The sequence below is a fragment of the Westerdykella ornata genome, assembly GCF_010094085.1.
Source record: "Westerdykella ornata strain CBS 379.55 unplaced genomic scaffold EI97scaffold_9, whole genome shotgun sequence".
NCBI classification, from domain to species: Eukaryota; Fungi; Ascomycota; class Dothideomycetes; order Pleosporales; family Sporormiaceae; genus Westerdykella; species Westerdykella ornata.
This window is the reverse complement of record NW_022986859.1, coordinates 230,452-255,190: the sequence shown is the minus strand read 5'-3', so window position 1 is coordinate 255,190 and position 24,739 is coordinate 230,452. Positions and strand designations below refer to the sequence as shown.

Below are 24,739 nucleotides of genomic sequence, written 5' to 3'. Positions count from 1 at the left end.
GCCCGTCGCCCATGGCAACCATCTAATCTTATCTTATCGCTCCGCCGCCTTGATCAGCAGCCATACTATCACCACACCAGGCCAACACCTCAAGGGAGCAGAGTCGCGTTCGTTGGTTATGGATGCGTAATGGGCATTCACGGGTAAGGTTTGCTCAAACAACCTCCAAGATCTTCACTAATAGCTGCAGCATCTACAAGGAGATCGGCAGTGGCCAGCGCATCGCCCTCTCCAAGCTCGCCGTCGACAAGTTCGAAGAGACCGGTCGTCCACTTCGCATTGCTATAGATGTATCGATATGGCTTTTCCAAATACAAGCCGGAAAAGGAGGGACGAATCCAGCCCCACGCACATTCTATTATCGACTCCTTCGTCTGATCGCCCTTTGTATACATCCTATATTCGTATTTGACGGTCCGAACAAGCCGCCCTTCAAGCGGGGGAAGAAGACAGGCGGCCATGTGTCTTCGGTGCCGGATTTCCTTGCCAAGCAGTTGATTAAGCAGTTTGGATTCCCTATACATTATGCGCCGGGCGAGGCGGAGGCCGAGTGCGCCTTGCTACAGCGAGAGGGCATTGTGGATGCCGTACTGAGCGAAGATGTGGATACGCTCATGTTCGGCAGCGGCATAACAATCCGCAATTGGTCACCCGAGCCAGGGACCAGCGGAAAGACGCCTACGCATGTCAATGTGTACGATGCTGAAAGGACTCGGAGCTCTGGCATAGACCCGGAAGGGATGATACTCGTCGCCTTGATGAGCGGAGGAGACTACGTGCCCAAAGGAATTCCCAACTGCGGACCTAAGATCGCATGCGAAGCTGCAAGAGCTGGATTCGGAAAAGACCTGTGTAGGCTTAAGAAGTCTGACCAAGCTGGGATACGGGAATGGCGGGAGCGACTACAGCACGAGCTCAAGACGAATGAGAGCAAATTCTTCGCGACCAAGCACGGTGCGATCAAGATCCCAGATGACTTTCCGCGTCTCGATATTTTGACCTACTATACTAATCCCGTGGTGTCGAATAAGGCGTCGCTGGACAACCTGCGAAGATCTATGACGTGGGATAAGGAAATCGACTTTCCAGGCTTGCGCACATTCACTCATGATGCATTTGACTGGATCAAGCTCGAAGGCGCAAAGCATTTCATCCGCTGTCTTGCTCCCGCGATGCTTGTCCGTGGTCTGCGTATGAGAGCTATGCAGGACCGTTTCATCTCCGATAACCTTGAAGCAATTCGGGAGGATGAGTCGCTGCTTGTCAAAGGCATCCACAGTAGAAGACAACACCCTATAACGGACAATACCAACGAACTCCGCGTCAGCTACACTCCGATTGAGTTGGTGAAAATCGATCTTAGCAAGGAAGAGCCGGATGATTTTGAGTCTACGGATGCAGGGACAGACACAGCAGATCCGGCTGAGCCAGACTTGGATATCCTCGAGTTTGGTGACGATGAAGACGGGACTGAACCGAAGAAGCGCGGGCCCACCAAATTTGATCCTTTGAAACCTGCACGGGCTTGGGTGATGGAGACGTTCGTCAAAGTTGGGGTGCCGCTAACCGCAGAAGAATGGGAAGCAAGCCAGCGAATGCCCAAACGGGCTGCCACATCCAAGGGGGCGAATAAGATTGCCTCCAAGGCGAAGGGTAGCAAGAAGACTGGGACCACCAAGGCTGCGAAGGCTACCGATGCTGCATCACAAGCGTCAATAATACAGTTTGGAAGGATCACGAAGCCCATTGCAAAGAAATCGCAACCGGTCTCGAAGCCACAGACTTCGTTATCGCAGCCCTCCAAGCCCGCTCAACAGCCTCAGCGATCGAACTTCATTGACTTGCTTTCATCGTCACCACCCAAACCAACAAGTACGGTATCCGCACAGCGACCGAGGGAGAACAGCTTATCGCCCATCCGGGAACTGCCATCGAGTGTAACTAAGAGACGCAAACGAGGACTATTAGCACGATCGCATACCTCTCCCGCAGACCTGAGCTCCCCCTTGGCTCGACCCATAACGCCACCACCTAACGCTATCCCGACATTGAATCTCCTCACCTCACCGGCAATACCCTCGCCATCCGAGCTACCAGCTAAAAAGGCGCGAACTCGGAGTGTTAGGGACGTTCCAGAACCGAGAGTCCGGAGGCAGAAATCAGTCACTGCCTCTCCGAGTAAAGGGAAGCAGACGACCTTGGATGCATGGACACTATCCTCGCCAGCAGCTACGCCAACAAAAGCTCGCACCGCCAATGTGCCTACGGCAAGTAAAGCACCACTCCTAGCTCCGCCGCGGTTCCAGAAAACGCTCGACTCCGGAATAGACATCTTGGATCTCACGGCCTCGCCGCCTAAGCCTGTTTCTAAACCCCGTCCTGCAACTGCCACCGCCATCACTACCAACTCCACGCTACCCAACGCAACAGCAAAGGCCCGGCGCACGCAGACAGATCCATTCGAGCCACGACCTCCACTCCAATCACTCTGCTCCAATACATCCTTCTCCTCCATCACATCCTCCGCCAGCCACACATCCACTTCCACACCAGCACCAGGCCCCAACGACCCATCGAAACCCACCCGCCCAACCCGCCGCGCTGCACCCCGCTTGGATAATCCATCTTCCAAAACCCCTCCTCCCGAAATCGCCACCCTGGACCTGACTCTAGACCTCTCCCCTCCTGCTCGACCACTACCCAAACTCCCCCTCACCGCCACTGCCGCACCCTCCACCTCCGCAAACTCCTTCGATCCCACCACCTCCACGCTTGGGCGTACTCGCCCTGCCTCCCCGCCACCGCCTCAAAAACAGAACGAAGACAAGGCACCATGGAAACGCCACCGCGCCGCGCGGACCCAGCGCAAACGCGTCATCCAGCTGCGCGCCAGCGGGGTCGGGACGTGGGAATTTGCTGATGCGAGTAGTACTAGCAGCAATAGTAGTAGTCCTGTGAGTGTCTCCCGTGGTGGCGATGAGATGCGAACGACAACCGAAAGAGGAGGACGAGCAAGAGAAGCAAGAGGAGGAGGCAAAACAGTCGTGCGGAATGGGAAGGAGAGGCGGCGTTGGAGGGAGAGCCAGGTTGCGGTTTTGGATCTAGTTGGGGATGACTGATGGATGATAAGTGGATGGATGGATGGGTGGGTGGCCGCTTGATTATTATATTGCTTCTCTCTCCATATTCCGGTTGTGTGGTTTTGTTTTTAAGTGATGAGTAAGTATGGATTCTTGGGTATGCAGTAAACTTGGAGGACGGGGGTTACAATCTTTGAGTATTGGTTGAGCACATGCGACGCGGATGGGGGCTGCTGGGTATTAGCGCTGGCGTCCCGGTTTGAATGAATCTTAATGTATCATGTCAGTTTCAGCTCAACGTCACTTTTCCAAAACTGTGTGCAATCATTCATTTCCGTTTCCAGCACACAGCTACCTGACGGATGCTGCATCTGGATTGCCAGGTACTGTTGCTACCGTCCGGGTTCGCACCGCTGACATACTAATACACGGCTTAGCTTGCACCGCCCCGCCAGTCGGAAGACCAGACTCCAGACTCCAGAGCTCGCCACCAGCCATAAACTCATTCCAAATACAAACTTATTATGCACTGAACAGGCCCCGATGAAGTCCTATGCGCCGTCTCCCAACGCCGTTCCCCATCCCTCTGAGCGCAACGCAAGAACCGTTTCTATGCCCGTCCCAGTGCTTGCCGTATCTTGCTAGTTCAGAGCTCCAGCCTGACCTAACGTCAGTTCCTCGAATCCCTCTGGGATCTTCCAACCATGGATCTTGCAGGCACGCTTGAAGGCCTCAACAGCTTCACCGATACCATAGTCTGAGCGATCGCCGGGTGCCAATCTAGCAGGCCGGGGATCCGTGCTGGATATCGCCATGCGAACTTGAATCAGGACAGATTCGATGGAGGAAACGGGAGACCACCCGTCATTCGTCAGGAGCTAATGCAAACGTTAGTATTCGAGTACATCACGCTACTAGATGCCTCAACGTACCTGCATGCACATTGCGCCTCCCAAAGTGACGTGACCACCGCCTCCTTCTTGAAAGCCCAAGAATCGTGGTCGAATTACTCGCACAAAGGGAGGAGAGATTGGATACTGATGACCGAAGCGTAGCTCAAGGACGATGCTTTTATGGCCCTTGGCTTTCATATCCCGTGCCAGAGGCAAATCTGGGTCAAAAGAATGCAGCTCCACAATCCACTGATACATGTTTTCGAACTTGTCGGGATCAATATACCATCCAAGCTCGTGGAGCGGCCCCTTTTCCTGTACCTTGAGGAGACTGTCGAAGTCCTTCATTAGTCGCTTCGTTGTAGAGGTTGTTGCCCAGGTTGGCTGAGCAAGCATAGGTAACGTCTTATAATCGAGCTTGCCGGGCTCAAAATCGGTCAAGGGGGTTTTGGGAGGCTGCTTGTCCGATTTGCCCGACACCTTGGATTTGATCGTAGATATAAGAGCTCCTGCCTTTAGTTTGCCCCTAGCCATACTGGGAGCCGAACGAGACGCCGAAGTAGAGGTTTGGCCAGACACCGAAGTAGACGCCGGAGCAGCTGAAGGATGCACCAAGAGCTCCTCGTCATCCGACAGAAAGATATTTCTGTCTTCCTCAAGCGTGGCTTCACTGCCTCCGTCATCATCGTCATCGAGGTTAATGGGGTCCGAGGCACTGTTTCCAGTTCCCATCTTTCGGCGCTTTGAGTCTTGATGCTTCAAGCGCCCATCTTCCGCATGCTGTTTTCGGAGAGAGGTGTCCGGAATCAGCAAAGGTTGACGGTTGTGCGACTCCGCCGGCAACAACGGATCTTGCTCAATAATGTTTTTCGGCTTTGGATCGCGCGGTTTGACGACAGGAACTTCTGAAACGAACAGGTAACGCGTCTGGATCCAATCGAGCTGCGCCACGACAAGGTGGGGATTACTGCAGACATATTCACACGGAGCGTTGACGATCTCGTTCAAGGCAATCGCCTAGAGACGTGTTAGTTCGGGCGTTTCGAGTGTAACGTCAAGCGGATGAATAGTGTTGGGGGCATGTGGTCTCACATACCTGCATTACACTAAATTCACTGCCACTCCACCCCACGCCACCACCAGTACTATTGCTATAACCCAAACTCGTGCTCAGGTAGGGCGAATGATAGACACCATTACCATAAGCGCGTCCGTGAACGGTCTTTTCGAAATGAAGACCCTCTCGGATGATGGAATGCCAGTTATGAAATGGACTCCCATGCCAGGCAAAGCGGGTAGGGTATTTGAGATTCAATCGACGAGTTGTTTCTTGCACAGCCTGCTGAAAGCGGCGCTCCTTGTCTGGCGCACCCATTGCAAAGTGAAATTGTGCCCAACCAGACATGTCGTGCACCCGATCGTTATCATCTTCAACTTGCATGATGCAAGCACGATTGGAAGCAATGATCCAGCGCAAGATGCCAAGAGCTGCAGGAGGTAGGCGGTTGATCCATGTGCGGAGCAGCGAACGCGCATTTTTTCTGAGGTAGTCTTTCATCTCAGTGACCCGGGGAAGTACATCGAGCATGGCGCAGATAGCCTTCTTCTTCTCCGGTGGTTTGAGATTGTCGAAGTTCACATTGTAGACGAAAACTTCTCCTGGGATGAATTCATCCTTGGCTGGTTCCACACCTGTTGAGGCGGCTGCTGGGTTTGGAACGGCTGGATATGCTTGATAAATGTCAGCACTTGTCAGGCCAAGCTGTTTGGAAGGGTATGAGGAAAAACTCCCAGCAGATAGTGGCTTGATAGAACCCTATGGGCAGACACCATCGCACTGGGGAAAGGGTATACTTACCATGACCGACGGCAGACTGGTTAGCAGAACTGGATGCTGAGACATATGGGAGGACTTGGCAAGCGTCAGCAAAGATCAAAATCAGGTTTAAGGAAGGGGTGTGGGGTGAAGCGCCAGCAGTAATGGCATCGAAGGTTTATATAATGTGTGATTGACGTTGCCAGACAAGACGCACTTACCGCGTTCGCTCAGGTTTATGATAGGGTAATAGGTTGCATCGACTACCCGGCAGTGTGCCACATTATTGTCGTTGTGCGTGCGAATTGCAACCCAGTCGCCGTTTCGCAAAGGGCAGCCCGTGCTGTCTTCCGGAAACAGCATCTCTCGCTTGAGGTAATTGACAGTGATGTTGTAGCCAACTGATTCCTTGGTTTCCGTACCGGAAGGCACTGATTGTACCTGGTATGGGGCTCCAGGATAGTGGTACGAATAATCCGGGTAGTCTTTCTCAAAAGCTTCCATCGGTGGTACCATGAAGCCAAGCCCAATGGGAAAGTCCTTAAGAGAATCTGCTCGGGCACTTGCATAGCAGAAGCTGATGAGAAGGTCGACGACCTTGGGCTGCGTGAGAACTTCGTGCTCGATGCTCGGTCCGAAGCCTAGGGACATGTATTGATACAAGCACAGAGGCTTGTCGCACACGTATGGTTTGATCGCTTGAAGACCTTCTGGCATCTTGGTGAAGCATACCAAGCAAAACTCGGTACACCGAACAAGATGGCGCAGTACAAACTGCATACCAACGAGTGGAAAGGAGTGGACATGATACTTCGGATCCTGTATATGGTCGCTCGTGACAATAGACGGATATATCCTCTCTACCTGCTCTTGTTCATGGTATTTGTCCTCGTAACCATCCGAGTTCGTACGTTTCGTGCCGATATAATCGTTGAAATATGCCTCTGCGCCGCTCCAGGGCATGCCATTGTACCTTAAAACAAGGAGATGAAGAAGACGATCATTTAGGAGTCCGTTAAGGGGTTTCGAAATGAAAGCGTCGCGAAATCCTTTGCGAACCTTTTCGTCAGACCGCGTGGCGTCATGAGCAGGCTCCTCTTGGGATTTCTGAAGCCATTGATGCGTCCTATTTTCCGAAGCCACAGTCGTGAACATACGTAACGCCTCCTGCTTTGTCGGCTTATATGTTGAGCTGACGCCAACACGCATGTCGACGTAACGCCGAGCGGTAGTGGCGTCGCAGGTCAAGAAATCCATGCTCTTGTACCCGACAGGGTAATAATACACGAGGATGACATACTCGGACGGCAACAAGTCCCAAGCTTTCATGGCTTCGCCTGAGATTCCGAGCTTAGCGACGCGACAGGAGATACTGACATAGGAGTTATGACCGTCCAGAAGCCCACCATGATGGCCGATCTTGAAGCCATGCGCCTTTGCAATTCGCAGATCTGAGCGGATACGTTGTCGGAAAGACGCAGTTGAACGAGGGTGGGCTTTGCTGTCGGAAGCATTGGGATTTGACGCAGTGATCTTCTGCGGCATGACGGGTCCGTCGGAGAAGTAATCTTCCTCTTCCTCTTCTTCCTCCTCCTCCTCCTCGGCTTCCTCGTCAGAGAATTCCTGTGAGTCCATCATTTCATGGTCGCCGTCTGAATCGACGGCTCCCAACCTTCGCGAAACGAGCTGCAGCAGCTGTGTGACGGTTACTCCCGCACTCGAGTCGGAGATCTTGGCTACTTTATCTGTCACACTTGCCGGGGCATCTTCGCCTGTGAAGAGCATGTATGAATGACTTTCTGGGTATTCCGAAACGTCTACGCGGAGGAGTCAGCGAAATGGCCAAAGATGGAAGGAATACCCGAAGCGGGAAGATGTCATACCTGGAATCAATGCAGAGATTCGGACTTGGACACCATGGGTAGCACAATCGAATGTAAACTCCCCATCGTCACCGGAAGGCTTGACATTGGATATGCCTGCGATGGCTACTCCTTCGACAGCCTTGGCCAGGTCCGCCACGAACGCCTTTCGCGGCATCTCGTCGGTGTTTTGGTACGAAGTTGTTCCTTATAGACGTGGCGTTTGTTTGAGCTGGTGCGGGATCAAAAGCAGTTATGAGGAGACCGATCCAGGTGGAAATGACGGAGATGAGACACTAAGAGCGGAGGTGATGTGCAGCGTATTAAATCAAGCTCATGCCGCTTCAGGTCTGCACTAGAAGGTGAAGCGAAGGGAAGCGTGGAGCGACGACGGAGGCGCTCGAGTGGACTGGCGAGACACAGATAAGATGCCTCGTACCAATTCAGTGAAGGTCGAGGAAGGGTTGAGACAAGAGAAGTAGAGAGTGGCAGTAAGAGGGGTTGAGTGAGGGGATGGAGTGAGGTTGTGAGTGAAGATGTGACAGAGAGAAGGAAAGTCGGCGTGGCGGGGCAACTGCGGGCAGAGACGTCAACGCCGCACCTACTTCGTCTCCTCTCCCTCCTCTCAGGTTTGCCAATTCGAGCTGTGCATCCTTTGGCTTTCACCGGCAAAGGATTAGGAGGGTGTCCGACTTTGCGAGCTCTGTTCTCCTCTGGGCGCCAGGCAACAGAGACGGGGAGGGTCAATGCATTCACCCGCAACACATTCACTCCCCCCTTCTCCCCGTGAAAGGTGCTGTGCCCCATGGGGAGGTCGAGCACATGTGAAGATGGCAGTAGTACACCTTGCTCTGATGCCATCATCGTCCTTCTCCCCTTCACCACCCTCCAGATCGGAGAGTGACGTTCACTTAGCACCCAATAAATCAATCCATCACTGAACCCCTGCCGCACGGCTAACCCCAGAACGATATGGTGTCTGCGCGCTAAGCAACTTAGCGCCCGAGCCGCCATCTCCACCAACGAACACCCACCTTGGCATCGCCCTCACCCGCAGAACATATTCACTTGTGGCCCGAGAGCAACAGAAAGAGGCAGAAAAACCCAGGAAAGAAAATGCACTGAAAATGGCAGTCTCCACCTCCACCAACGAACCCACAGCTCCCAAATCCGCACACGTCTCCGACCCAACCCTCAAACCATTCCTACAATCCACCTTCGACCCCGCCGATTACCTCAATGCCACGCTTCCTTCTCTCGCACTCTCCTCCGTCTCCTCCAGACCGCTGAAGCAAAGCAATGCCGTTCCTCTAAGTGAACTCTCCTCCCAAACCCAGGACCTCGTCTCCCAGCTCAACGCACATACAACGAGATTATCCGCCATCCTCACCCAACTGACCGATGACATCCTACGGAGTGGAGGCCGTCTGGCATACGAAGTGGAACTCCTACGCGGCGAAACCATCGGACTTACAGAAACACTTTCCGACGGTCTAAAAGACGACATATCCAAATTCCTCCCAGGCGGCCTGTCAACAGCTCCACCTGCAAACCAGTCCAATGAAGAACCCACACGACCCTCCACCGAACCTTCAACAACACAAAACCCGGCCTCAAAACCCACCACAACATCTACCCCCACACCCACCCCTACTACCACCACCAACCCATCCGACCCCACATCCCCCCTCCGCACCCTAACCCTCATCCGCACCCGCCTCGACTCCGTCATCAAAATCTTCGGCGAAGCAATGCACTGGACCCTACCCCCCTCAGACCTCTCCACCTCCTCACTCGCCTCCTCCCTCATCTCCGTCTCTTCTCCCTCAAACAACCCTTCCTCTTCTACGACTACTGCGGACTCCGTCGCCGACCGGGAAAAACGCGGCAAGGAGTTCGCCCTAGCGCTCCGCACCGAGATTGCAGATCTCATCATGGGCTCCGAGGATGCTGCCAAGGGTGCTGAGGCTGCCGCCGTGAGGATCCAGGCGTTGAGGGAGTTGGCGGGTGTGTGGAAGGGGACGGCCGAGGAGAAGGCGCGGATCAAGTTCGTCGAGAGTTTGGTCAAGCTGGCTGAGGAGAAGCAGAGGGAGTATGTGCAGATGCACGTCCAGCAGCAGCAGCAGCAGCAGCAGCAGAGGCCCAGGCCGGGGCGAAGTGGGAGCGGGAGTGTCAAGAGGGAGGTACCGGCTGTGCAGGCGCAGCAGCAGCAGCAGCAGCAGCAGAAGAGTAGTGGAGGCTTCTTGGACAATTTACAGAGAATCAGGGAGAGTATACTGTCGGAATAATGCGATAATGATGCGCACGCTTTGTTGCACCTATGCATGGTATCTGGCCTGAAATAGTCATATAATGCATGAAGGAAACCTCAAAACGACAAAGTAGGACAGGGCAACTTCTATCTTTCACGCACCAACTCCAGGCGCCACGCTCAAACGCTTGCCAGCGTACCAAATCAAAACGCCCAGACTTATAAAGACACAAAGCTTCCGACAATCGAGAACAAGAACCAAGAACATGAACCAGCAAGAAAAGCAGAGACCAATATGAGGTTACAAATAACATCCAAGCCGACGAGCGGAACTAATCAACCACAATCTCCAACACAAGAAGCGACATGAACTGTTCACGATCTCAAAGCTCATCAACAGCAGCCAGCGCACGCGCATACTCGACATCCAGCTTCGCAACCTGCTGCATCATCTGCACCCTCAAGTTCTCCTCCTGCCGCTTCGCCTCATGCATGAGAAACTCCTCGATCGTCATCCGCTTCTCCGGGCTGGTGAGCTTGGTAATCGCTGGGAGATTCTCTCGGTCAAAGAATATCTCGAGATCCACGGGGTTCCATTTTGGAACGGGCGTAGGAGGAGTCACCGCCTGCGGGGTCTCGGGGCGGAACACGGCGGGAGGGGTACATGCAATCATGGATTCTGGAGGAGAGAAGGTTGGCCATTCAAGTTGCGGGTTACCATCGCTGGTACGTGTGCGTTTGCTCCTGCGGAACTCGCCCTCTGGCGGATCGCTTTCCATCTGGTCGCTCTTACGCTTCGTCGCTTTGCTTCTGCTAGCCTTGGCGGGCGGTGGCGCAGGTGGATCGATGCTCATGTCCGTCTGCTCGCTCTGCCGCTTCGCCTTCCTGGCGGGTTTCGCTGGAGCGGGCTTTGGGGGGTCCGAGAAGAGATTCTCATTGTCAGTTTGCTGACTCTGGCGCTTTGTCTTTTGGCCTGGTTTGGGTGACTCGATGGGCTTGGAAGGATCGGAGAAAAGATTGCCATTATCAGTCTGTTGACTCAACTGTTTCGTCCTCCTGCCAGGCTTGGGGGATTCGGGAACATCTAGCGCAGTGTCTGTCTGCTCCCTTTGCTGTTTCGTCTTCCTTCCGGGTTTTACTATTATAGAGGAGTCAAGTCCAGTGTCGGTTTGCTGGCTCTGTCGCTTGGTCTTCCTGACGGGCTTGACAAGGGTTGAAGAATCGAGCCCATTGTCTGTTTGTTGACTCGCCCGCTTCGTCCTTCTCACGGGTCTAGGGGGTTCTGAGAAATCAATGCTGCTCTCCGTCAACTGGCTTTCGCGTTTCCTCCCCCTCGTTGGCTTAGACACCGGAACCTCTACAGGCAATTCCGATATATCGACACTGGCATTGGTCTGTTCGCTCTGGCGCTTTGCCACTTTTCCCTTTCCTTTCGTAGCCTTGGATTTAGCGGTGGATGATTTCTTGGTAATCGACTTCGTGGAGGCGCTGCTAGTCCTGCTCGAAGTGCGCTTTCCTTTCTTGCTTTGTGGGAGTTCTAGAGGGTGGTAGAGTTCTTTCAGAGTGAAGAAGAGACAGGTAGGTTCGCGTCGACGATGTTCTTCCAAAGGGTCGTCGGTAGGTGTCCAGGCATCCAGCGACAGGGAGCAGTAAGGGCAGGTGACACCATCCGGATTCTCTTCACTAGGGTCATAGTACCATCCTGCTTCGACCATCTGTAAGGGGTAAGGGGTATTAGCGAATTCGATGGCGCGTCCACTTCAGCCTTACCTGCTCAACACTTGGGAATCCTGCTGATGTGTCCAAGTCCCAGTAATCTCCAAAAGTCGAGCGACGCGCGGCCATCATATGCTCGCTCAGGGGGTCTTCTTCCACTCGATCTGGGTCACCCTGGCGGTAACGTATGCAGATATTGATGGCGAAGGCGCAAGTAGGCGAATGTGTGAGGTGCTCGTAAGCAGGCGTATCGGCGGGTTCCCAGCCATCGAGCTGGCAGCCGCAATTGAAACATTGGACATTGTCGGGGCTCGCGGATGTGGGCTTGAAGATGAATCCTGCGTAGGCTAAATCGTATGGGGCCGGGGATTGAAGGGGCCAGCTTATGACCTCCGTCGTGGTGCCGGCTTTCTTCGAGCGCGCCGAAGGACGACGCGCCTTTGCTTTCGGCGGCTTGTTTCCCTGCGGTCCCCAGCCAAACGTTTCGAGACGGGCCTGAAATGAAGGCGGAAGTATCTTCATTGTAGTTCTCCAAAAGCTTATATGTTGGGTTTAGAATCTCTCGGCAGGCGCAGCGTGGTAATCGCGGGAGTTGGTGGGCGCTGCCTCCAAATGCTTTGGAGAAGGATGGACGTCGGAAGTCGCGTCCCAAAACAACATTGTTTACCGCAGCGGGGCGGGCCAAGCGTCGGCCAAGCACCGCGGAAGCACGTGCATCTTCCTTAGTAAGCCGTACCTGTCAAACCCGATGACGCCTTGAGGCCTGAATTTCCATCCAACATGGCTCAACGACCTCTGATACTGCGGTTAGCGGTGCGGAGGCAACCATTGACTGGTTACGCTCGCCGATTCGCGTCTAACGAAACCTCGTCCTCTAAGACATCATCCACACAGACCACTACTGCCGTTCCCCCCGACTGGGAAGATGAAGCTCAAACGCTTTCGGAATTCACGCAACTACCTTACAAGGATTTCGGGAAGAATCAGCTGATAGAAACGAATGAGGAGTTCAAAAGAGCTCTGAGGAATATACTCCGGAAACTACCACCCGTCACCTACGCCTTCGCCTACGGTTCCGGCGTCTTCCCGCAATCTGACGTAACTACCTCGCGCATCACGAATTCACCGCATCCCAACCCTCCGGAAGCTATATTGAAATGGCAGAAAGGCGGAGGAAAGATGATTGATTTTATAGTGGCCGCTCGCTACACAGAGCACTTCCACTCGCTGAACCTCGCTCGTCACCGCGATCACTACTCCTTCCTCGGCTCTCTCGGTTCCGGTATCGTGAGCCATGTAAACGATAAATATGGCGCGGGCGTCTATTTCAATCCCTATGTTGATGTCAACGGGGCCATGATCAAGTATGGCGTCGTCAGTCTGCAGACACTTCACCGAGACCTTACCGACTGGGATACATTGTATCTAGCCGGTCGCCTTCACAAGCCCGTCAAGATCCTCTTCGAGGAACCTAGCATTCGCGTCGCAAACCAGCGCAACCTGCTCTCTGCAGTCCGATGTTCGCTCCTACTCCTTCCGCCCACCTTCACAGAGAAACAACTGTACTGCACAATCGCAGGCCTAAGCTACCAAGGCGACCCACGCATGGACTATGGCAGCGAAAACCCAAGAAAGATTGAGAACATCGTCACCCACCAAATCCGCAACTTCCGCCTCCTCTACCACGACCTCATCATGTCCCTCCCCAACGTCTCCTACATCGACGACAAGGCCATACAAAACCCGGACTGGATGGACGACACCAAGCTCGATCTCCGGCTGCAGCAGGACATGGATCCCGAGCGGCGCGGAAACATTGTCCGTCGCCTACCCAAATCCTTCCGCGAGAAGCTGTACTTCCTTTACCAGCGGAAATTCGCCATTCCCGGTCGCGAGTTTCAGGAAATGCTGGATGCCAGTAAGGATGAGGAAGGCATCTTGAAGAAGCAGCTCGGCGGCCCCTTCGACCGGCGCATAGCGGGTGAGACCGATTTGCCGGATATGGTGGCGAGGGCGGTGCATCAGACGGTCAAGTGGCCGTCCACGGTGCAAAGTATCAAAAGCTTCTTCACCGCGGGGCCGACTCGCGGGTGGAGGTACCTGCAGGAGAAGAGGGCCAAGGGGAAGGAAAGGTAGAAGCACACTTTCGTTGTTATCGTTCATTTGTATAACATCCCTAGCGTCGTGCGTCGCCGAGCGCTCTGGATTTCCTTTGTACGATTTTGTGGTGCCTGCATTAGCGAAGATTTGGGTTGGGTTGATTGGGTTTGGTTCAGCATGTAGCCGCCGTTTGTTGAAGAGGAAACGGGTCAGGCTTGTATCGTACTTTTCTGGAGAATTGCGATCGGAAAAGGCGGGGTGTATGGTATTAAGATAGACAATCAAAGTTTTCAATCATACAGGTGGGCGTCATTCTTGGAGTTGAGGTGCGATATCGAGTAACCGTCACCTTGAGGGCATGGACGTATTGAATGGCAGAATAAAGATCGCTTGATACGAAGGGATTGGGTATAACCTGATATTGTTTGAATGCTTTGAACGGGTTCCTTGCTATCTTGGAACTTGATGCTTCTATCAACCGCACCCTAATACGTGCCATGGTATACCATATGCCTTATGCCCGCACGACGCCAATAGACATGATTCGTAAAATGCATCCGAGAATGCTCCTTCCGACCAGGAACACCTATCCGTACTCAGGAGCACAGTCCGCTAATCTTCCTCCTCATTCAGTTTCCTTAGAAACTCTACCTCGTCGCACCCACCAGCTTCCTGTTCCTCTTCATCAGCGCCGCCAACTTCTTCTCCAACGCCTCATACTCCTTCTTCGCCGCGAGCATCGCCTGCTCCGCCTCGGCAACAGACAAGACGCTCCTCCTCCCTCTGCGTCCGGCCTGCGCTGCTTCCACTCCCCCAAGTCCGCCCGCAGACCCCATCGCGTCGACGAATCCCTGCACGTCGAAACCGTTGCCACCGAGCGTGATATTTCCCTTCCCATCCACACTGAGATCCTGATGGATATTCGTGCCCAGACCAGCGTTCATGAGCCATTCGAGCCCCTGGACAACGACGCCTCCAAGCAAATCCGCAGCCATGACGCCCATGCCCTCAAGTTCATTGCTCAACGTCCCGCCTTCAGCAACCACCTTCGCAGCCTTGGCAATCTTGCCAATGTTGACAGAAGTATTGCCCGCGCCTGCACCAGGCGGGCCACCAACGGCGAACATTTCGGTCCGCGTACTGTTAGGCGAGGGATTGTCCGTGCTAGGAATAACAAATTGATTGAGGTAGGCGCCGGCATCAACTGGAGCTTGCTGTTGCGGTGCTGGTTGTTGGTGGGCGTTCTGATTATTGGGATCGATCTTCGGCATGCTTTGGACTGCAGCGGCGGCACTGCCGCTCTTTAACTTAGCACCAGCCTCCTTGAGTGCAGTCGCTATGGCCGGCAGCACATCCCTGGACTGCGCATGCGGGGCAGCACTAGGAACATGCGGTATACGCTGTTGGGGATGGAAACGGGCCGGTCCTTTTAGCTCCTCAATGTGTTTCTCTAGTTCGAGCGCTTTATCCTCTAGCTCTTTTGTCAGCCCCCACAGAAATTTCCCCTGAGGGGTGATCAAGTATCTGGAATCTGGCTTGCCATCCGGACCGCTCAGTCGCACAGGCTGCTTCTTAGCTAGCGCTTCCAAGTCCGCCTGAGTGAAGTGCAATTTGGCGTCCTGCGGCGCTATAGTAGCGCCAGACTGAGCGGCACGAGCCGTGTGGGCCAGTGAAGACGATAACGGTTTGAAAAACTCAAGGGTAGATGCTAACAGCTCCCCGCTCTTTTGCAGATCGGCGATGATGGCCTGAGCGGTGAGGTTGCCCTTCTCCTTTGGACCAGTTTCCGGAGTTCCTTGCGCGGGAGACTGAGACGCATGAGCGTCAACCTCCGTCTTCGCCCCAACAGTCGGTGCAGGCGAGGATTTCGGTTCACCTTCCTCGCCCTCTTGGGTGGGGCCATCCTTCGACGAAGCTGCCTGGGTTTTGGCAGGAGCTGCAGTAACCTTGGCAGCACTCGGCGTAGACTTCTTCTTTTTCGTCTTCCGCCCTACGATGGGAGCATGTTCTGGTTCTGGCTCAGCTTTGGCCTGCTCTTCCAAAGCAAGTGTCTGTTCTTCCAACATCTGTCGTGCTCTTTCCTGTCGCTCTTTTTTGGCCTGGGACTTTGTCTTCTTCCTAACAGGAGCACTTCCCACTTTACCGCCGACGAGTGGTGGAGAACTGGCACGAGACACAGAGGCCGATGTGATTATGGAAGTATCCTCTGAAATCAATTCGCTTGCGGGTGTACCGGGTTGATTGATAGACGCAATACTAGCCTGCCTAGAACGTAACTTGTCGACAGTTGGCACATGAGCTGGGCCTGTTGAGACCGCTGGGAGCGTCGGCGGCGTTTCAGTCCTAGGCGTAGGCACAACTCTGATCGTCCGCGGTGCAGCTGCCCGTTTGACAGGAGATCCGGTGCTCGCTGCGGCGGGACTTTGAGGTACGGAGCTACTTGCAGCTAAAGGAACCGTGCGTCCCGTTTTGGACGGGGTGTCGGTCCTCAAGGGACTGGACGGGTGTTTTTGCCCAGCGTCCAACTCATCCGTGGCAACAGCTAGGTCTAGTTTCCCGATATGCTGCCGTTTGGCGGAGAGTGCAGCGGTTGGTGCCGTTGGATCGTTCTTGACGTCTTTCTGGGTGGTCGCTGCTGGCGTATTTCTTTTAAGGGCTTTTTGCGGGCTTGCTGCTGCGGGTGCACTGCTTTTGACATCTTTCTCGGCTGCTGATTCAGCGACAATATCATCTTTCCCTTTTTTACTGTTTGATTTGGACTTCACAACCGGTTTGGATGGAGATTCAGCGCCGACTGGTCGAGCTTCCTTCTGCTCCGGTTGGGTGACAACCTCGACTGACTCCGCTGTAGCAGTCTTTGGAGCGGACTGCGGCTTTGCCAGACTTGGTTTACCGGATTGCTCCATAGGATCCGAAGGCCTGGCACTCGAAGCTTCGGCAGGAGCTGCGACCGCAGAGATGACTACTTCCCGCCGCTGTTGACCTTGGCCGGATGGCACGCTGGCCGGCGAGACCGGTACGACAGAAGCAGCAGGAGTGATGTCTGCTGATGTAGTTCGTGACATAGGCGTCGTCGAGTGCTCGGTCAGTGCCCTATGTGCAACTGGAGCGGAGAAGCCTGGTGGGATGGTGGGTGTAGCTCGGCGAGGATGCTCATAAATTGGAGGAATAATCGGTATATCGCGCTTCATCTGTTGAGCATCGTCGTTGACCAGAGCGTCAACATCAGCGGTCGCTTGTTCTTCGGGGCTGAAAAGCGGTTCATCTGCGTGGAAGGTTAGCATATCAGTTCTTCAAAAACTGCAATAACTTGAACGAATCAAAAGTCATGGAGGGCGGCGGATAATAAGTCGCCGGACGGTGGTTCCCATCTAGCGCTGAAACGAAGCAATCGTCTGAAAGAACGAGCTGCAGGTTTTCTCTCGGCATCTTCGTCACGGTACATGGCAAAGAAATGGTGGGAAATAACTCTCTAATTATTTCGTAAGTATGCCGGCTAGCGCGGCAGGAAGGGGAGTTTACGTACATGTGATAGCCATGACGAAGACGACGAGAGAGGACGACTGGATACCTGGGCAAAAGCAGCATGTTCGTCGAAAAAAGGCCGAGAATAAAGAGATCAAGGTATTTAAGTTCCGTGAAACCATGAAAAAGCCAGAGTCTGTGATAAATGACAACGGCCGACCCAAGCTCGAAGACGCCAGACAACCAGAGGTTGTCGTGTTGCGTAGACTGTGCTGATGCAATTGCCCGATGCCCTCCGAGAACGCCATGCGACCATTGTGAACAAGTGAAAGACGAGGAATAAAACAGAATACAGGGCCCCCGATGAAGGGTGAAGGGGAGGCACATGAAATCGGAGAGACAAAAATGGCCGGAATGGGAGAGCTGCGAACGCTACCACCGTCCCCCGCCGCCACCATAACTGCTATTTCCATACAGGGAGGAAAAGGGACCTTGACCTTGACCAGGGTACAGTCCCTGCCCCGGCATTCCGCCACCTTGATGGAGCCTTGCCTGTAAGATACTTGGGTCTTGAACATCCACTATACCACCTCCCCCAGAGGAGGAAGTGTTAGCATGTCTGTGCTTTTTTCCCTTTTTCTTAGATTTTTGCGAACCAGATTCCTGATAAGCGCCAGGCGAAGGCCCATAAGGGAAGGTCAGAAGGCCAGGGGTAGGGGCCGGCGTGGAGGTCGTGGGGTGTTGATTAAGAAAAGAAGGAAACATTGACTCACGCTTTCCAGTATCGACCCTAGCTCCGCTGTCCATATTCCTACCACGAAACAGGTCCTGATACATCATGTCGTTGGTGTTCCTGGCAGCAGCAGTCGCTCCATACCCTAATCCGCCGGTGGTGAATCCATGGCCCTGACCGAACATGCCGCCTCCACTGACAGGAGGGGTACCTGTTGCTTTCAAGCCAGGAGGTGGACCTTGCACCCCACTGGTGTAGAACTGGGTTCCCATCGGCTGGTGTTGAGAGATTTGATTGAAATGGCCAGCATTTTTAGGCATCATGGAAGACTGCTGGTTCATGAGCTTTTGATTCGCCACAGGTTGTACGGACGAGGAAGCTGAAGCGCTGTCATTCGCAAAGCTGAATCGGGAAGCGTGGCGGACGTGACCAGGAGCGTTACCCATCTGGCCGTGAGTTTGCTGCTGAGGAAAGATGGATTGAAGTCCAGGCGGGTGAGGCGACCCAGATTTGATGGTGGAGAGTAACAGTTGTTGCTGCTGCTGAGGCGTCAAGCCACGGGAACCCAAGCCTAGACTCGCGAAATCTTCAGTGAGAGAAGAGCTCGGTCCATAGATTCCAGCCGATATGGGGTTCTGGCCCGGAGGTGCAATCGCACTACGATTCCCCTGACCAAGACCGGCTTCATGTCTCTCTTCGGGCTCACCACCAAGCTGCAAACTACCGCCTGCAGTGGCTTCGCCATTATCCTCATTCTGTTCAGCACCAGTGTCTTGGATAACTGACTTCAGGTCAGCTTCCCGTTCGATTTGTTGGGCTTCCAGCTCTCTTTGCTTTTCCCTCATAGCACGGCGCTTGGCACCTCCGTCGAGCTCAATCAGCGGCGGATAACGGGAAATGGCTTGCAGATCTTCGTCGGACAACGAAGCAGAAGAGAAAACGAACTTGAAGCTCGACTTAGGAAAGGATTTCAGAAGGTCGGCAAAGCCTGGGATCGAGGGCTGAGAGGGTCGTGCAGCGGACCGGATCTTGGCCTGAGAAGGGGGCGCAGTCTGAGCTGTCTTTTCCTTCTCCTTGGCTTCCTCCTTCTCTTTCTCCCTTCCTTTCTCCTTCTCCTTTTCTGTCTCCTTCTCCTTCTCTTTCTTCTTCGATACCTCCTCGTTCTTCGCTAGAGCCTTGGGAGCCTGCGCGGGAACTGCGTTCGTCACCATGGGGCTAGAATTCGACGCGACGGTAGAACGGCTGGCTCGGCGCTCTTGTGCGGCCTTACTTCCCCAGCTTGCGGTTGCAGGCAGACCAGGGGCATCTCCAGTCGGACTATGAGTATCGCTACTTTCCTGCCTATGCATGGGGGCCGCCGCCGCAGCCACGGCCGGTCCACGATGAGGGGGCGGAGCGGCGTTTGCGGGAGATTGGTTAGGTTGTTGCGTCTGGATAGAGTTCATCATGGAAAGATCTTGACGGGTGAAGCTGTCGTTTTCCTCGCCGGGTTCGTGCAAGAACATGCAATTCCGGTTATTGCATTGTTCACCACGAAGATATGCACTACAGTATTTCGTGGTGCCGTATTGGGCTCTGAGAATTTGTCAGTCTCACCGTTGGTGGAAAGGAACATTGCATGGACGCACCTTAAGGTCCTGTCTCCATTATGCGAACCGTCAACGGCCGCAATACATGCTGCAGCGTCCTCCTTTCTTGCAAAAGTGACGTATACGCCCACAGACTGTTGGTGTTGAGCGTTCTCCCTGGCTTTGCTGACGACGATCTTTATGATTTTCCCGTATTGGCCGAAGTAGTCGTTCCCACGTAGAGTGTCAAGTAACCGATCCTCTCGTATTGTGGGGGTGAGTCCGGTAACGTAGACGAGATTCTTCTGAACAACGCGCAATCCCGCCAGATGCTTCCGGCTCAGCGAATCCGCTTCAGCCTTCTGCGCTTCTTTCTGTCGCAAGGCGGCGTTCTTCTTGGCTTTCTGGGCTATCTGCTGCTTGTGCCTGGCCAGCCTGCAAAATGGTTAGGAAGACAAAAACCGAAGGGGATGGGGCGGAGCTCACTCTTCGGGAGTGATACGCCTGAATTCAATGGTCGAATCATCGTACGGCCGTCTGCAGGCTGGGCAAAGCCCGTTCAGAGTTGTCTTGATGTTGTTGTAGCAGAACTGGCATATCTAGATATACCCTTAGCACCGTAACGCGATATGGCTTTGCTAAATGCGTCGACAAACCGTACCTGGTAGCCGCAGGGACATGGCCGGAAGTTCTTGTCCGAGAGGTCGAACTCCTCAACACAGAGGGGGCATGACTCGTCCTCCTCGTCCTCGACGAACTGGTCCTGCTGTATGCGAGACATTGTGTGTGTGGCGTGTAGGTGTAGTGTGCTGGCCGGACGCGATGCGGTGGCGGCTGGTCGAGGATGACAGCGTAATGTGGCCGACCAGACTCGAGGTCGGGGCGGAGAGGACGATTAGGGTATGGTAGATGCGCGAAATTGATGAACTGCGAATATAAACACGATGGGGACTCCGCAAATACAAGAGAGAGTGTGTGTTTGAGAGCTGACGGCGGTGTGGAGCCAGAGATTGGTTTCTGGAGGTTGTCGGCAGGCCTTGCGCTCAGGGCTTGAGGCGGAAGGCGCTAGCGCTACAAGCGGGCCGATCACGTGGAAAGTAAGGCCCGGTCCGTGCGCAACGAAGCTTGGGAGCGACCTCACCTGGAAGGGACGACATCACTGCGTCCGAACGACAACATCAATTGCATCGTCCCATCGTGCAGATACCAACCGCACGCCCTCGCACCGCCCAATGGCTCTCCGTCTCTCTGTAGGCCGGCCATTGAGCGCTACCGTGCGCTCTGCGAGCTGCGCCGCCTCCCTCACTGCCGCGCGCACCTTCACCACAACTGCTCGGCGGGCCAAAGATGTCGTCTCCGAGGACCCGAACACACCCAATATGAGAGTGCGTTGCTTGACCCGCGTTGAGTATGCGGATTAGATGCTGATGCCATCACCAGTTCGCTCCGCGCACCGCGGCGGGCACTCTCAAGGCGCCCATTGTCAACCCGGCCGACAAGTACACCGAGATAGGCGAGGCGCGGCATAAATACGGCCAGTACCTGATGTCGTGCTTGCCCAAGTACATTCAGCAGTATGCATAACGTTCCGGTAATCAAGCGTGGACCGCATTGACAAGACCCAGGTTCTCCGTGTGGAAGGACGAATTGACCATCTATATCCCCCCGTCTGGCGTTATTCCAGTCTTTACTTTTCTGAAATACCACACTGCGGCCGAATACACCCAAATCACTGATATCACGGCCGTCGACTATCCCACCAAGGACCAGCGGTTCGAGGTCGTGTATAATCTGCTCAGCATCCGCCACAACTCCCGGATAAGAGTGAAAACCTACGCCGACGAGGCGACGCCTGTCCCCAGTCTTTGCGACTTGTATGACGGAGCAAATTGGTATGAGCGGGAGGTGTATGATCTGTTTGGTGTCTTCTTTGTCGGTCATCCGGATCTGAGGCGCATCATGACCGACTATGGGTTTGACGGCCATCCCTTGCGCAAGGACTTCCCCATGACCGGCTACACGGAGATTCGGTATGATGAAGAGAAGAAGAGGATTGTTTACGAGCCTCTGGAGATGACGCAGGCGTTCAGGAACTTCCGTGGCGGGTCCACAGTTTGGGAACCTGTGGGGCCTGGTGTTGACAGGACGCCAGACCAAGTAAGTGGATTTTCGTCTAGGAAATTTCCCATTCCCAGTCAACAAGATGAGCTTACAATCCTCAGTTCAAACTACCCACACCTAAGCCGGAACCGCCGAAAGAAGGTGAAAAGAAATAGACATCTAGAACATGTACAATGTGTATATATCCTACGAAGCGAAGCATCCACAAACCGTCCATGTTCTCCCTTTTGTGATAATCTTGCTTTCGGGTTCCTGGTGCTCCATCATATCTGATATTGAGCAGGATGCAATGTTCCACACCGGGTTCGCCTAGGCGTCGATGTGCATTTCTCGAGACAGATGACGAGCTCAACAACCGGCAGTTGGATCACTGAAAAGGCAGCTTTGCGCGACTCATGCAACTCAATGCTACCTTGCCCAAGTGCTGCATGCAATTCCATTTCGAAGTTGCAGCACGTCTGCGCCAAGCAATAAACCCCACATTGAAACCGAGTACAGCTCCAGGCTGCTCAACTCGGCATGTTTCCCGCAGCTCCGTGACTCACATTCAAAAGACAACGAAGCTGCAATTGTAAGTGCTTACCTTTTTGCTCCGAGCAGTCTTCTAGTTTCCTTTCTGTGGATCCACTAGTTTCAAAAACTTACGTGGCCTTTACTCCCGTCTTTCAAGTCACACTCTATTCGTCCCATCTATAAAAAGAGTCCATCACCCAGTTCTATAAAATGCTCCTCACCAGTCCAATCACCTACCTCCTAACACTCGCTCTCACAGCCCCAACAATGACGTACGCCACCAAAACCACTACCGTTCCCCCTTTCAACCTCTCCTCCCCCGCTGGCACCGACATCTGGCGCAAACCACCCAGCCGCGACGTCTTCTCCGCACCTACCCACCCGGCCCCTCTGCCCAAGTACCCTCTCTCCTCCTTTCAGCGAGCTCGTCTGACGTTCACCCTCCCATCCCAGTCCGCATTGAGACAATACGACCAAGCCGGCCTTCTCCTCCATTTCACCAAACCGGGCCAAAAGGACAAATGGCTCAAGACGGGGATCGAATTCTACTACGGGAAACCGTACATTAGTACCGTGGGCACCGATCAATGGAGTGACTGGAGCGTTGTCCCCTTGCAAGAGGCCGGGGATAGGCCGAGCGCGACGGTGGAGGCGAGGAGGGAGAAGGATGCGTTGGGAAAGAGTTTGTGGGTTTATCAGATTGTGAGGGATGGGGAGGGGAAGGAGGTGGAGAGGCAGCCGTTGAGGGAGGTGAATTGGGTGTTTGCGGAGGAGGAGGGGTGGGAGGTCGGTGTGGGTGGGTATGTGGCTAGGCCTACGGTGGAGGGGGGTGAGGGGGAGTTGGAGGCTGAGTTTGGGGAAGGGGTCGAGGTTGAGGTGTTGGAATCTTAATTGGAATCCCGATTGTGATGGAAAAGGATTGAGCTCTTCTTGGGGGAGGCAAAGGAGCGCTGGTCGAGTTGTTCATGGTCGTAAAATTGACGAGCTATACCTCCTCGCCGCCGTAAAAGTTCCCTCCCACCTTGCCTAGCAAGTGCTCCCCATAAACACATTCTTCATACTTCTTCACTCCCCCCGTCTTCTCCACACACCTCGCCAGAGGTCTAACCCTGGCCTCGAATCCCGGCTCAAAAAAGAACGGCACAGAAACTCTGTATCCCTCGCCCTTATGAATAACTCTATGCTTGGTAGACATCCACAACCCATTCGTCCACCTCTGGATCATGTCCCCAATATTGACAACCAAAGCGCCCGGAATCGGATCCGCATTCAGCCAAGTTTTCCCGTCCTTGAGCAGGACCTGCAGCGCACCCGGCGTCGGGTCCGCAAGCAGCAGCGTCACGCACCCATAATCCGTATGCTCGCCGCAGGAAAAAGCCTCCATATCATCCGCCCCAACGACATCCGGACTTCCTTCAAGCCTCGGATACCCAATCATCCGCATAACCCAAAAACTCCTCTCCGTCGCCCTCACAAAAACCTCCTCATCCTCGCCCTCCACCGCACCCTTCCCAACCTCACCCAGCCCCAACGCCACCCCCATAGCCCGCACCACCGCCATCCCCACTCCTTGCAACTCCTCCACATAAGCCTCATACACCTCTTTCAACTCCGCCGGTTCCTCCGGCCACAGATTCGGACCCTGCAACATCTTATACGTTCCCTTTCCTCCACTCCCTTCCTCCCTGGGAGCATGATCCCACTCCCGATACCAATCCACCGCCTCGTGCATATCTCGCCGCCCGAGCGTGACGTTCTCCCCCATGCCCTGGTAACCCCTCGCTCCGTCGCCGCCTTCAGGTCCGCCGGCGTGATGCCGCTTGATTTTGTTGTTCTCGGATAGGGGGAGGGAGAAGAATTGCCGGGCTAGGGAGATGATGCGGTTGAGTTTGGACTCGGGGATGCCGTGGCCGGTTAGGTAGAAGAAGCCGTAGGTGGTGCAGGCGGTGTTGAGGGCGGTGGCGGTGGCGTAGCGGGCGGAGGGGGTCGAGTGGGGATCGAAGAAGGGGGAGATGTCGATGATGGGGAGAGAGGAGGGGGTTGGAGAGGTGGTGGTCATTGTGGAAGGATGGGGATATAATGGTGTTGGAATTGGCTGAGATCCTGATGGCAACTTTGGTAATATCGAACCAGCGAGAGTAACGATATGTGTTCTGGGCAAGTCAACCACAAGCTCACAGTTTGACCATAAGATGTGCTGTGCCCTTTAGATATTTCCGGGCTGTCACTGTATGTGTTTGATCCGCAAGACACAGTACGGGATTCTCGAACTCAAAAGGGAAGACTGGACCAAGTATATCTCTTCATGTGATGTTATACATCTCCTCAAGATACCAACAAGAAAAAATTTTTGATACTGTTCCTTGGAGAGACTGACCTGAGTGGATAAAACCTTCTCGATACCACCAGGCAGTGGAGCTACGTCGAGGTCAAAGCGCTCATCCGTGAAGTCGATGCAGATCCAAGTAGGGTGCGGCTCGCTATACGTATGCGGGCTTCGATCTGAACCGAGGGAGTGTGTGTCACGCGTTTCTTTTTTTCTGAGGGGTAAATTGATCATAGGAACATGCATGGAGCGAGTCGAGCGGCCAGAGAGACAAACGGATGGCGTTGCCACAAAG

General features: G+C 54.1%; 10 protein-coding genes across 10 annotated transcripts; 5 read left to right on the top strand and 5 right to left on the bottom strand.

Moving 5' to 3' along the window:
• Positions 1-76: 76 nt before the first annotated feature.
• On the top strand, positions 77-3,413 carry EI97DRAFT_432964 (uncharacterized protein; the record flags this gene model as incomplete). Its single annotated transcript, XM_033798282.1, has 2 exons — positions 77-143; positions 191-3,413. Coding segments are annotated over exons 1-2 (2,939 nt in total), but the record flags the coding sequence as incomplete, so codon positions are not given.
• A 261-nt stretch (positions 3,414-3,674) lies between these two features.
• On the bottom strand, positions 3,675-8,113 carry EI97DRAFT_319244 (uncharacterized protein). The gene is made up of 6 exons (XM_033794675.1): positions 7,673-8,113; positions 6,011-7,606; positions 5,832-5,885; positions 5,070-5,704; positions 4,013-4,990; positions 3,675-3,958 (listed from the first exon to the last, which is right to left on the bottom strand). The coding sequence occupies exons 1-6, from the start codon at positions 7,827-7,829 to the stop codon at positions 3,722-3,724; spliced, it is 3,657 nt and encodes a 1,218-aa protein (XP_033654254.1). The 5' UTR covers positions 7,830-8,113; the 3' UTR covers positions 3,675-3,721.
• Positions 8,114-8,796: 683 nt separating this feature from the next.
• EI97DRAFT_361611 (uncharacterized protein) lies at positions 8,797-9,918 on the top strand (the record flags this gene model as incomplete). Its single annotated transcript, XM_033794966.1, has 1 exon — positions 8,797-9,918. A coding segment is annotated over one exon (1,122 nt), but the record flags the coding sequence as incomplete, so codon positions are not given.
• A 367-nt stretch (positions 9,919-10,285) lies between these two features.
• Positions 10,286-12,335, bottom strand: EI97DRAFT_450033 (uncharacterized protein; the record flags this gene model as incomplete). Its single annotated transcript, XM_033800257.1, has 3 exons — positions 10,286-11,617; positions 11,673-12,113; positions 12,330-12,335. The coding sequence occupies 3 exons, from the start codon at positions 12,333-12,335 to the stop codon at positions 10,286-10,288; spliced, it is 1,779 nt and encodes a 592-aa protein (XP_033654252.1).
• A 50-nt stretch (positions 12,336-12,385) lies between these two features.
• EI97DRAFT_319163 (mitochondrial import protein mmp37) lies at positions 12,386-14,023 on the top strand. Its single transcript, XM_033794673.1, has one exon. It carries the CDS (start codon positions 12,399-12,401, stop codon positions 13,752-13,754), a length of 1,356 nt encoding a protein of 451 aa, XP_033654251.1. The 5' UTR covers positions 12,386-12,398; the 3' UTR covers positions 13,755-14,023.
• A 1-nt stretch (position 14,024) lies between these two features.
• EI97DRAFT_319220 (uncharacterized protein) lies at positions 14,025-17,336 on the bottom strand. Its single transcript, XM_033794674.1, has 2 exons — positions 17,245-17,336; positions 14,025-17,188 (listed from the first exon to the last, which is right to left on the bottom strand). Exon 2 carries the CDS (start codon positions 17,000-17,002, stop codon positions 14,366-14,368), a length of 2,637 nt encoding a protein of 878 aa, XP_033654250.1. The 5' UTR covers positions 17,003-17,188; positions 17,245-17,336; the 3' UTR covers positions 14,025-14,365.
• A 279-nt stretch (positions 17,337-17,615) lies between these two features.
• On the bottom strand, positions 17,616-20,265 carry EI97DRAFT_376777 (uncharacterized protein; the record flags this gene model as incomplete). Its single annotated transcript, XM_033795575.1, has 4 exons — positions 17,616-19,491; positions 19,545-19,919; positions 19,971-20,083; positions 20,146-20,265. The coding sequence occupies 4 exons, from the start codon at positions 20,263-20,265 to the stop codon at positions 17,616-17,618; spliced, it is 2,484 nt and encodes an 827-aa protein (XP_033654249.1).
• A 451-nt stretch (positions 20,266-20,716) lies between these two features.
• On the top strand, positions 20,717-21,760 carry EI97DRAFT_376488 (uncharacterized protein; the record flags this gene model as incomplete). Its single annotated transcript, XM_033795560.1, has 4 exons — positions 20,717-20,869; positions 20,925-21,058; positions 21,110-21,641; positions 21,728-21,760. The coding sequence occupies 4 exons, from the start codon at positions 20,717-20,719 to the stop codon at positions 21,758-21,760; spliced, it is 852 nt and encodes a 283-aa protein (XP_033654248.1).
• A 344-nt stretch (positions 21,761-22,104) lies between these two features.
• EI97DRAFT_397541 (uncharacterized protein) lies at positions 22,105-22,973 on the top strand (the record flags this gene model as incomplete). The annotated part of the gene is made up of 1 exon (XM_033796364.1): positions 22,105-22,973. A coding segment is annotated over exon 1 (645 nt), but the record flags the coding sequence as incomplete, so codon positions are not given.
• Positions 22,974-23,091: 118 nt separating this feature from the next.
• Positions 23,092-24,675, bottom strand: EI97DRAFT_432955 (Clavaminate synthase-like protein). Its single transcript, XM_033798281.1, has 2 exons — positions 24,496-24,675; positions 23,092-24,271 (listed from the first exon to the last, which is right to left on the bottom strand). The coding sequence occupies exon 2, from the start codon at positions 24,175-24,177 to the stop codon at positions 23,104-23,106; it is 1,074 nt and encodes a 357-aa protein (XP_033654246.1). The 5' UTR covers positions 24,178-24,271; positions 24,496-24,675; the 3' UTR covers positions 23,092-23,103.
• Positions 24,676-24,739: the final 64 nt, after the last annotated feature.

Excerpts from the sequence above, each read along its gene's own strand:
- EI97DRAFT_432955 (XM_033798281.1), bottom strand. The coding sequence starts at position 24,177 with ATGACCACCACCTCTCCAACCCCCTCCTCTCTCCCCATCATCGACATC.
- EI97DRAFT_319244 (XM_033794675.1), bottom strand. The coding sequence starts at position 7,829 with ATGCCGCGAAAGGCGTTCGTGGCGGACCTGGCCAAGGCTGTCGAAGGA. Across the intron at positions 7,607-7,672 it reads AATCTCTGCATTGATTCCAG|ACGTTTCGGAATACCCAGAA; the intron begins GTATGACATCTT and ends TCCTCCGCGTAG. Across the intron at positions 5,886-6,010 it reads CATAAACCTGAGCGAACGCG|TCCTCCCATATGTCTCAGCA; the intron begins GTAAGTGCGTCT and ends ACGCTTGCCAAG.
- EI97DRAFT_319220 (XM_033794674.1), bottom strand. The coding sequence starts at position 17,002 with ATGCTAACCTTCCACGCAGATGAACCGCTTTTCAGCCCCGAAGAACAA.
- EI97DRAFT_319163 (XM_033794673.1), top strand. The coding sequence starts at position 12,399 with ATGGCTCAACGACCTCTGATACTGCGGTTAGCGGTGCGGAGGCAACCA.